Source organism: Stegostoma tigrinum, chromosome 35 (genome assembly GCF_030684315.1).
Source record: "Stegostoma tigrinum isolate sSteTig4 chromosome 35, sSteTig4.hap1, whole genome shotgun sequence".
Taxonomy (NCBI): Eukaryota; Metazoa; Chordata; class Chondrichthyes; order Orectolobiformes; family Stegostomatidae; genus Stegostoma; species Stegostoma tigrinum.
In genome coordinates this window covers 14157823-14168670 of record NC_081388.1, presented here as the reverse complement: position 1 = coordinate 14168670, position 10848 = coordinate 14157823, and the positions used below count along the sequence as shown (strand labels likewise).

The 10848-nt window shown below is 44.2% G+C and overlaps 1 protein-coding gene across 2 annotated transcripts in view; it reads left to right on the top strand.

Annotated features, from left to right (window-relative positions):
• The first annotated feature begins 7880 nt into the window (after positions 1 to 7880).
• Positions 7881 to 10848, top strand: part of LOC125447609 (zinc finger SWIM domain-containing protein 4-like) — an 85142-nt gene continuing 82174 nt past the window's right edge. For both annotated transcript variants that reach the window (XM_048522165.2, XM_048522164.2), the window contains exon 1: positions 7881 to 8118. In XM_048522165.2, coding sequence (XP_048378122.2) covers positions 7885 to 8118 — 234 coding nt within the window. In that variant the 5' untranslated portion in view covers positions 7881 to 7884. The remainder of the gene's footprint in view (positions 8119 to 10848) is intronic.

The following is a 10848-nucleotide window of genomic DNA, read 5'->3' as shown; positions in this document are numbered from 1 at the left end:
GGGACAACAGAATCAGTTATCTGCTGTGGGGAGGAGATGGGCTCTATTGTCCCTACGTCATTAGTCCAGAGACTCTGGCAATACCCTGGGAACTGGTGTTTGAATCACAATGGGAGATGGTGCAATTTGAATTCAATAAAAGTTGAATGATGACTGTGAAACTGTTCATAGAATCTCTACAGTGTGGAAGCAGGCCATTTGACCCATTGAATCCAAACTGAACCTCCAAAGAGCAGCCCGCTCAGACCCAGCCCCCTACTCCATCCCTATATCCCTGCATTTTCCATGGCTAACCCACCTAGCCTGCACATCCCTGGACGCTACATTGGCCAATCCACCCTAACCTGCACATCTTTGGACTGTGGGACGAAACCAAAGCACCCAGAGGAATCCCATGCAAACTCCCACAGACAGTCACCCAAGGGTGAAATAAAACCTGGGTCCCTGGTGCTGTGAGGCAGCAGTGCTAACCACCGAGCTGCTGTTGATTGTCAGAAAAACCCATCAAATTCACTTGTGTCCTTTAGGGAAGGAAACTGTCATCCTTATCTAGTCTGGCCTTCATGTGACTCCAGACCCAAGCCACAATGTGGTTAACTCTTAACTGCCGTCTGGACGATTAGGGATGGACAATAAGTACTGCCTGGCTAGTGACACCCTCATCCTGTGAATCATTGCGAAATAGTAGCTAATGAACAGGACTTCTCCCTTGGCCATAGTCATCAGGTTAAAAAGGAATAGAGTTTCTTAGTGTTTCTGGGAAGACCAGTGTAGACCAGAAGCCCCAAGCGGAGGAGACATAGAAACTGATATTGAGCCACTCATCATTCTCATTGCTGACTCCAGGCCTTTGGAGTTCTGCCCATACATTTAACTTCTGCATTTTTTGTTTGTAGTTCTCTCACGTTATTTTTCCTGTTTATTTCCTTCATTACTGCCCGGGTCCTGCCGTCCTTCAACTTGCCTCATTTTTCCGTTGCGACTCATTATCACACCCACTAGAAGCAGATCTAGCCTCCAGGCCTTATCTGTTTAAGTCTTGTTTCCTTGACTTGTTTAAGGACATTCAGAGGGTTGAGGGTGCAAGGTATTGTGTATTGCATTTCTTCAAATGGTATTGGCTTTGATTTAAATTACCTCCTTGGGAGTGTCAGCCAAATATAAAGTTGATTCTTTTTATGAATGGGGTTGCAAACCTCCAAAGGAGACTTCCTGATTTCAGTTTGCACCTTGTTCAGAGAGGTGTGAGGGATGTCTTTATGTATACTGTACCTTTCTCATCAGCTCTACTCTTGCACTGTCCCTGCTGATGGCTTTTTCCACACTTCAAACTCATAGTTTCCTCTGTGTGCTCAAATTCTATTCCTAGTCCCTGAGCTGAACCTTGGATGGTGTGTCACACAAGGTGCATTTGCACCACACAGTACAGTTGTGCATTATGTCCCCTCATGCCTCGCAGTCTCTGTCACTTCCTCCAGTCAGATAGCTCTCCCCAATGTCTCTCCAACCCCTCCACCCCGTTATAGCTCCTTATGCATTACCCCCTTCAATCAAAGGCTCAAGCTCCCAAATCAAGGTGGGAAGTTTCTACATACCGAAGGTTGTGAATCTTTCACGTTCTGTATCCCAGAGGATTATTTTCATGACTGAATAGATTTGGGATGGGGATGGACTGACTTTTGCTCTTGTAGGCTGACAAAGGATATGCGAAAGGTTAGGAATGTGGAGTGGGAGCAGACTATAAGCCTTGATGATATTGTAAGGCAGAGCAGGCTCAATCGCCTACTGCTTTTACTTACGCTAAAGCTCCTTCCTTAAATCACTCTCTACCTCTTCACCCTTCAGATGCCCCTTAAAACCAACTCTTCATCCAGAGGTAGTAAGAACTGCTGATGCTGGAGTCAGAGATAACACAGCGTGGAGCTGGAGGAACACAGCAGGCCGGGCAGCATCAGAGGAACAGGACTGAAACGTCAACTTCCCTGCTTCTCTGATGCTGCCTGGCCCACTCTTTGTCCATCTGCCCTAATATCTCATGTATCTTCGTATCAAACTTTGAGACATTTTACTGCATTAAAGACTGTACAGAAGCAAGTTAGACCACACCGGATGATGTATAGAACACCGCCTAGATTGTCAAAACAAATGGACCCTGACGTTATTGATGTGTGACTGCTGATTTGATAAAAGAGCCAGTTGCAATTAATAGGATCATGGAATCCTTGCACTGTGGAAAAAGCCCTTAGGGCCCATGTGTGAGTGAGAGCTGGTGTTTCCAGTGCAGGAGTAGGGTGCTGGTCCTATAGATGTGTCATCTGTGAGGTCACAGAGTGAACGTAGACCCCAGTGTAATAACATGGACCTGCTCCTGGATCAAAGATGGAAAGCAGCACTTTGTCCTGGATGGTGTCCAGCTGCTTGAGGGTTGTTGGGGCTGCACCCATCCAGGCAAATGGGGAGTATTCCATCACCCTCCTGACTTGTGCCTTGTAGATGGTGAGCAGGCTTTGGGGAGTCAGGAGGTGAGTTATTCACTGCAGTATTCCCAGCCTCTGACCTGTTGTAGTCACTGTGTTTATGCGGTGAGTCCAGTTGAGTTTCTAGTCAATGCTAACTCCCAGGATGTTGATAGTGGGGGATTCAGTGATGGTAACACCATTGAATGTCAAGGGGTAGTGGTTAGTTTGCCAGGCCATGACCATCACCAATAAGAGACAATGTGTGGCACAAATGTTACTTGCCACTTGTCAGCCCAAACCTGCATATTGTCCAGATCTTGTTGCATGTGAACATGGATTGCTTCAGTATCTGAGGTCACAAATGGTGCTGAACATTGTGCGATTATTGAACATCCCCACTCCTGACCTTATGATGGACGGAACGACATTGAAGCAACTGATGATGGTTGGGCCTAGGACACTACCCTGAGGAACTCCTGACCAACAACCGTGACCATCTTCCTACATACCAGGAATGATTCTAACCACTGGAGAGTTTACCTTCGATACTCATTGATTCTAATTTTGCTAAAGCTCCTTGATACCACACTTGATTGAATGCAACCGTGAGATCAAAGGCTGTAACTCTCACCTCATCTGTACCGTCAACCATCAGACTATGCAGATTGCCATGCTCTGAGCTTAAAATTGCATAATTGCAGTGACTTCTTGACCATTTGTTGCATTCAGAGCTGACGCATACTGTCGAACATGGGTGCTATTGTCTGCAAATGGAAATGTGAAAAGAGCCTCTCCCAAACAAGCTTCATTAAACTTTCCTCTTTCAGAGTGGAGGATACTGGCATTGTAACTAGGGAAACACCTCTAGCTGTTGTTCACGTGAAATGCCAACACTATTGACATGAGAGATTATGAGCAAAACTGAGAGTGCACTGAGTCACTTTCATGACATGGGTTCATAATTGAGAGGCAAGAGGCAGAAAATAAGGACAGGAGATTTGTCCTCTGGGTGGCCTGATATGTTCTCAGGCCTCCGCTTCCCTTATATTGATGACTTGAAGTAATAAAGATCAAAAGCTACAGGAAACCATTCAGCCCATTGAGTCTGCTCTACCATTCAATAACATCATGGCTAATTTGATAATCCTCAACTCCACGTTCCTGCCTTTTCCCCATAATCTTTCATTCTTTTACTGGTTAATAATCTATCCTGTTACTGGTTAATAATCTATCTCAGCCTTGAATGTATTTAATGACCCAGCCTTGCCAGCTCTCTGCGGTCAAGAATTCCACAGATTACTACCTTCTGAGAGAAGAAATTCCTCCACACCTTTGTCTTAGATGGGGGACCCTTTATTCTGAAATGTCCCTCTAGTCCTGGACAATTCCACAGGGGGAAACGTCTCCGCCTCTATCCCGTCAAATCCCCTAGAATCTTATATGTTTCTATAAGGTGACCAAGGTCTATGGGGAGTGTGCAGGGAAGTGGAGATGAAATGCCCATCAGCCACGATTTAAGTGGCGGAGTGGACTTGATGGGCCGAATGGCCTTACTTCCACTCCTATGTCTTATGGTCTTATGGTCTTACCTTTCATTCTTCTAAATTCCAATGAGTACAGGCCCATCCAAGCCTGGAATCAACATGATGAACTGTTTCTGTATACCTTTCCTTTGAAAGGGAACCCAAGACTTCTCATGGTTTTGTTTAGAACAGATTTTATTTTGAACAAAAACATACAGTGAAAAGTGTATAAGTCACCATACCATGGCACCTATACCAATAACAAAGAACATAGATTTTAAAAAAATTGTCTTAATTTTAGTGCATTCTAAGAAAAGGTGAAAACCTGATTTCTCTTCCCAGATGCTGCCAGAACTGCTGAGCTTTTCCAGCAATTTCTGCTTTGGTTTCTAATTTCCAGCATTTACAGTTCCTTTGGTTTTTATCTAAGACAAAGTCTATCTGAGCTAAATTAGTGACTTTTGTAGTTTTAGCAAAACCTCCCTACTTTTACGCTCCAATCTCTTTGAAATGAAGGTTAACATTTGACCCACCTTCCCTATTATCCACTGAACTTAGTTTTTGTGATTCATACATGAAGACTTTCCACAGTATTTCTCCATTTATGTAATACAGAATTGTATATCCAAGTTTGCTGTTGACGCTAAGTTAGAGGCTATGTTGACATGGACTTACAAAGAAACTTGGACTTAAGTGGTGGGATCATAGAGTTCAGCGTGAGGTCATTTACTTTGAGTTTGAGGGGAAAATTTGGAATATTTTTGCGATGGCCACAGACTAGGTGGATTCAGTTGTCTGTCTACATAAATTGTTAAAACCTAGCGTACAGTTACCAAAATAGAAGGAGGATACAAATGTGAGGAAATGATTTATCAACCTCCTGAGCATTTGTCAGGTTCCATCTGGAGTACTTTGTTCAGTTTCGAACAGGGAGGGATAAACAGGGCAGATTTGCCAGAAATAATACCAGGACTTAAAATGGTTATATTGTGGGGGTGGTTGGATAGATCGGGTTAGTTGAAGAGTGATCTCATCAAAGTATTTAAATAATTCAGGCTATGCACAGTAAAACTATTTCCTGAGATATGGAACAAGGCTGTGCTAGAGAGTTGGGGGGTGGGTTGGTGGTCATGACTTTAAATCAGAAGGTAGGTGAATCAGGAAACAATTTCTTACACAAAAGACATTGAAAATCTAGAAAGTTGTCTTCCTCACCCCACCCGCCCTGGAAGGAGCGTAAGGTCACGTCTGAGATTGCTAGATTTTTATAAGCTTAGTAAAACAAAAGGTACAGAGTGAATATATGTCAATGGACTTGGGGCAGAGATCAGCGACAGTCCAAGTGAATGATAGAATAGGCATGCAGGGCTGAATGGCCTCTCCTTCGGCCAATGTCTCCACAGATGGATGAGGACTGTTATTTTGGGATGTATGTGTAACTGAGAAAAACAACAGGTTTTTGTTTTCTTTTCCTGTCTCCTATTAAACTGGTTTTAAAGACTCACGCAGGCTGTGGCACTGATCGAAGAGGGATGTGACACTGAGAAATGGATCACTTTCCATTCTCAGGCACACAGTATCAGTTGCAAATGGTTCAAAACTGTTCAGTTCAAATACAACCAGATCCAGAATTGTGATCTCCCCAAGCTCCAGCCTCTGCAAAGCTTCTCATGCATCACAAGCACATTGTTCCTTTTTAAAAATTCAACTTTTCTTACCTACCAGCTTGTGACCTCTGCTGTGTGAGATTGCCAGTTAGAAGATTAGTGCTTTGGCCCAGAATATGGATTTGTTATTTAATGACCCATTGCGCAGTGCCATAAATGTTCCTCACCACCTGACTGCTGCAACAAAAGGAGCAAGCAAAATATCTCAAATGAAAAAAATTAGCAAGCAGTTAAGTAAATTGAAATGTATCTGTTATCGACACATGATTTGGCAAATATGCAGTCTTTGTGAAAGCAAGGTTTAGTGTAGACGATCTAGGAATAACATAATCAATAGTGGCTCAGTGGTAGCACTGATGCCTCACAGCACCTGGAACCCAGGTTTGATTCCACCTTGGGGTGACTGTCTGTGTGGAGTTTGCACATTCTCTGTGTATCTCAGATTGGTGTGCTCCAGTTTTATTTCACAGTCCAAAGATGTACAGGTTAGTTGAATTGGCCATGCTAAATTGTCGATAGTGTCAAGTGATGAGTGGTCTAGGTGGATAAGCCATGGGAAATGTGGAGTTGTGGGGTTAGGTTGGATGGGATGCTCCTTGGAGACTCCATGATCAGCTGAAAGGACTCTTCTGCACTGTAGAGATTCTATAATTCTATGAATGACCAAATCTTTCATAATCTAAAATAAAATAAAGGACTGTGGATGCTGGAAATCTGAAACATTACAGGAATTGCTGGGGAAAGTCAGTAGGTCCTGGTGGTATCTGTGTAGAGAGAGAAAGCAGAGTTCACATTTAGAGTCTAGTGACCCTCCTTCTTTGGTAATCTAGCTGGGCTTTTAATCATTGATAATGGGAACTGCAGATGCTGGAGAATCCAAGACAACAAAGTGTGGAGCTGGACGAATACAGCAGGCCAAGCAGCATCTCAGGAGCACAAAAGCTGACCTTTTGGGCCTAGACCCTGAAGGGTCCAGCTCCGCACTTTGTTGTCTTGGGCTTTTATCATTCTTGATTTGGGCTGCTGTGTTTGTTCTTCTCCCCAACTTCTCGTGGTTTCGGTGCAAGTTTCCACAGGCCCTGCTTTCCACTGGTATCCGTCACTGTTATTCATAAGCCTTGACTGCTCACTTCTGTCTGACCACAGGCCACTGAGGCTAAGCCTGCAGCTGAGCCCCACAGTCCTGACTCCTGGCATGGCCATTCTCAGACAGAGCATCGCTGTCTAGTCGTGATAATTGGAAACATAGAGTGATTTCTTTCATTTTAGTGGATGGTGAGGCTAACTGTACCGTTGCTAATTCAATTCAAGATGGCAAAACCCATTCTGACTCCGAGCACGTGAATTGAATCTGGGACCTTGTATGGTTTACACTTGATTTGCAGAATTTGCTGATGCAGTTTGTTTAAGATAACTTTTTTTTTGTAGTTTTGAATGCGACACATTTACAGTTCCTTATTTTTCGTCTGGCAATGATTTAAAATATCCAAGACCAGACTGCCCCAGACATGAGCATGATTGACTCAGGCTGCAATAATACACATCATTAATTCTCCTGCAGCTGGGTAGGTGGGGATACGGGGGAATGATTGACAGCTCGCTCCGCCTGTGGTGGGCGGGCTCATTCGGCAGCTGATTGACGTGAGGATGGGGAACCGTAAGGTGAAGGCTCTGATGGACAAACGGAATGACCAATAGTAGCTGGGTATGCTGAAAAAGTGGCCATTAGAGGAGCTAGAGGGTGGGAAAGATACCGATGGATGGGCAGATTGATCAATGAAAGACGGAATGGGTGGGTAGGGGTGTGATGAACGGAGAAATCGGCCAACAAGGCGCCGGAGGGCGAGGCGATCGTTGACGAACTGGAAATTTGACCAATGATAATGCAAAGTATGTGATTGACAGTATGTCGGACCAATACAGAATCACTAGGTTGGGGGGCGTCTGTGTGTACCGGGGATTGACCAATAGAAGAGATGGAGGGTGGTGAGCCTGATGATTGACTGGGAAACTGACCATAGAAACTGCAGCAGACTATAATGGACAGCGATATGACCACTGGAAGAAGTGCTAGGCGGGGATCGGGTGACAGGCAACGCACTTGAGCAATGGAGCGGCGGGTTTTCTGCCGAGTGCGGGCCAATGGAAACGGAGGGTGGGCGGGCGCGCGCGGCGGTGTTTATAAAAGGGGCGGGGAGAACCGGCGTGCGGTCAGTTGTGAGCGAGTCGGCGGCGATGTCGGATGGTGGAGCAGCAGCGCCAGCAGCCACCGCCGGTGGCGGAGCCGAGCCGCCGGCCAAGCGGCTGTGCCTGGGTGACTGCTGGGGAGCGGCGGCGGCGACGGCGGCGGCGGCCGCAGCGGCGGCACGAGCGGCCCAGACAAAGCCGGCCCACGGCAGGCTCCACAAGCCCGACACCCTGCTGGACATAAGCGCCAAGAAAGTGGCGGAGAAGTGGCCCTTCGAGCAGGTGAGGGGAGTGGGTCTGTGACGGGAGGGGGGTGGGTGGTGGTGTGGGTGAGGGAGGAGAGAAGACAGGAAAATTAAAGAATAAATTACTACAATAAGCAAGAGGGGGCTGAAAACAATAGGCAATAAAACCCTGAGCTGTCAGTGCCAGCCCAAATCCACCAGCATAAACACTCCACAGCTTCAAGTTTCACATTAAAAATACTGATTTCAATCATTTCTCCACCCAGTCCTGCCTTAATTTCCCCATTTAAAAAAAAAATTTGGTCTTCTTCCCAATTGTCTTTTACACACCTTTTGCCATTCACATTATTTCCTTAAAATTAAACCCCCCCCTTAAAACTAAATTGTACTTTGTTTATTTTTCGAAAGCCTGCTGTTTGTCCAGATCTCTTACCGACCACCACCTCCCTGCAAAAAAGTGGAGTCCTTTTCATCCACCCCCACCAAACATTAATTAATCAAAAATGAAGTATTTGTTCCTTTTGTTTTTTTAAGCGGGGGGAAGGCACGAGGGATTTTTCATTTTCTCCTGAATTGAAAGTTGGGTGATTAATCTGTATCCTGTGGGGAAGGTGTTATAAAAGATTTTTTTTAGAAAAAGTGGCAGAGCAGGTTTTTTTAAAAAAGAAAAAAGACAGAATTGTGGTTGAGGAGCAGTAGGAAAATTAAGTGAAAATTCGTAGTGAATTAAATGGACTGGTTGACGTCTATGTTCTGGTACAGGATGGTATAAAATGATTTAAAATAACATGAATAGTTGAACAAGTGTCCTTTTTTCTATTTTCTTCTCTCCTTTATCCTCCTCTTCCCGTATGATCGTAAGTCCCAGAGTTGATTCCTGCAGTAGAAGTCATCACATTTCTGGGTATAATTCCCCTTGTGTCTGCAGTTAATTTTAGCGCTAGTATTAGTGAGAGACTCTGGCATTTCACTGCAGATTGCATTCTTGGGTTTGTGGTCCAACAGATAACAGTAATGACTGCTTTTGTTAAGTTATTTACCAGCAAGTTAGTACCGAAGAGGTCTGCAAACAGCTTGAATTGACTGATTTTGTTTTGTAAAGTTGATTCACTTTGCCCAAAGCTGTTTCAAACCAGCAAAGGGCATAACTTTAGGAGAAACAGAATGGCTCTCCTATGGTTGTCACGAAGTAGATAAAATATTCTAATTAATTGACACGCAGAATTGATCCTGTGTTACCAGTCTTGTACAAGGTTGTTTACATCAATTGAAAATGTAGCCAATTGAGGGTTCCTTGAGAATGTGGCCTTTTTGTGCTTACATAGTTTCTGATATGGAATATCACAGTTGATTTGTGTAGTGCATGTTCTGAAATGTATGTTGGTCGTGAGCGCATGGGTTTAAGTTTTGGTTGAGAACAGATGTGTGTGTGATGTATGAGCCTCGAGATTTGTCTGTGGAGAGATGCATTGTTTTCACCTGAAACACCCAGAAGATGCATGTTACTAAAGAAGTGTCAGACTTTGAATCCACACCTTCTTTAGTCTTTTCTGCTCTTACACCCCCACTTTATTCAGTTCCTCCCTGGGGGCGAGTTACCCCAGCAAGGAGGTCTGAGTGGCAAGCAAGGTCAACTAAGTGAGATTCAGATTTAACTTTGTTGCTTCTGTCTTTTTGCCAAACCTGTTCTGAGTTCGAGTCCGTGTAGATTCTTTCTCAAAAAAGAGTTGTGGGAAGGGAGAGAAATTGAGACTATTTGAAATGGTTTTTAATTTAAAGATTATTCAGTCTTTCATTTCTAGCCTTGCTCCAGAAATTGGCCAGCATTAAGTCAGTGTTTAAATGGCTCATTCACACGATATGGGTCCAGCGTGACTTCAAAGTTTTTTTGGTTGGGGTGTTGTCGCATGCTTCATAAATCTCTCATTAAATTCACAATTCTGCCTTGCCCAGTTGTAATTGTAAAACCTTTTATTATCGGTCCAACTGTGCATTATATTCCGTTTATGTGCTGGTTTTTTTAATCTGGCAGTTGTTCTGATTGGAGCTTTTCATCTGAAATTGATTTGTCTCATAGGTTTAGGTTGCTGATTAGTTCATCTGCACTGCTCTGACAGTTTCTGGGTCGTCCTTAATTTCTGGCTTTAAATTTGTAAAAATTTCCAAACTGTCAGTTCTATAAAGTAGTTGTTAATTACGCATCTTGGTTATAAGTGGGTGTGGAAATGTACTCTATGCCCCCGTACTCCCTGGACAGAGCAATCCCGCAATCTTGGGACTGACGTAACTTTGCCTCAAGGTGATTGAAGCTGTAGCAACTTCCAGGGTACCATAACAAAACTTTTCTACTTCAAAGTGGAAATCTCCACGAAAACAAGTGTGGTTTGTGGCTTCTTGTAGTGTCGCGATCAGTATGCTAGTTGCAGAATAACAGATGTCCATGAGTGAGGTTAAAGGCTGTCATCATTGAAATGTTCCTTATAAAGTCAGAAATGATGCTTCACTGAGTGTCTTCTGAACCCACCTACAGCGTTGAGCGTTCTTTGCGCTAGAGGTTTCTCGCATGTTTGGATTGCTTTAGCCTGGCCGACATTTCTTTGTCAGCATGATGTCATCCGAAACAGTTACTGATGCCCAGACTCTCAGTCCCACTTTCCCATTGCCCCTGTGCTTGCTGACCTACGTTGCTTCCTGATTAAGCAAAGCCTAGTTTCTAACAATTTGTGCCCCTGCTTTCAAATCCCTGACCTTCCTTTAATGATCCCTT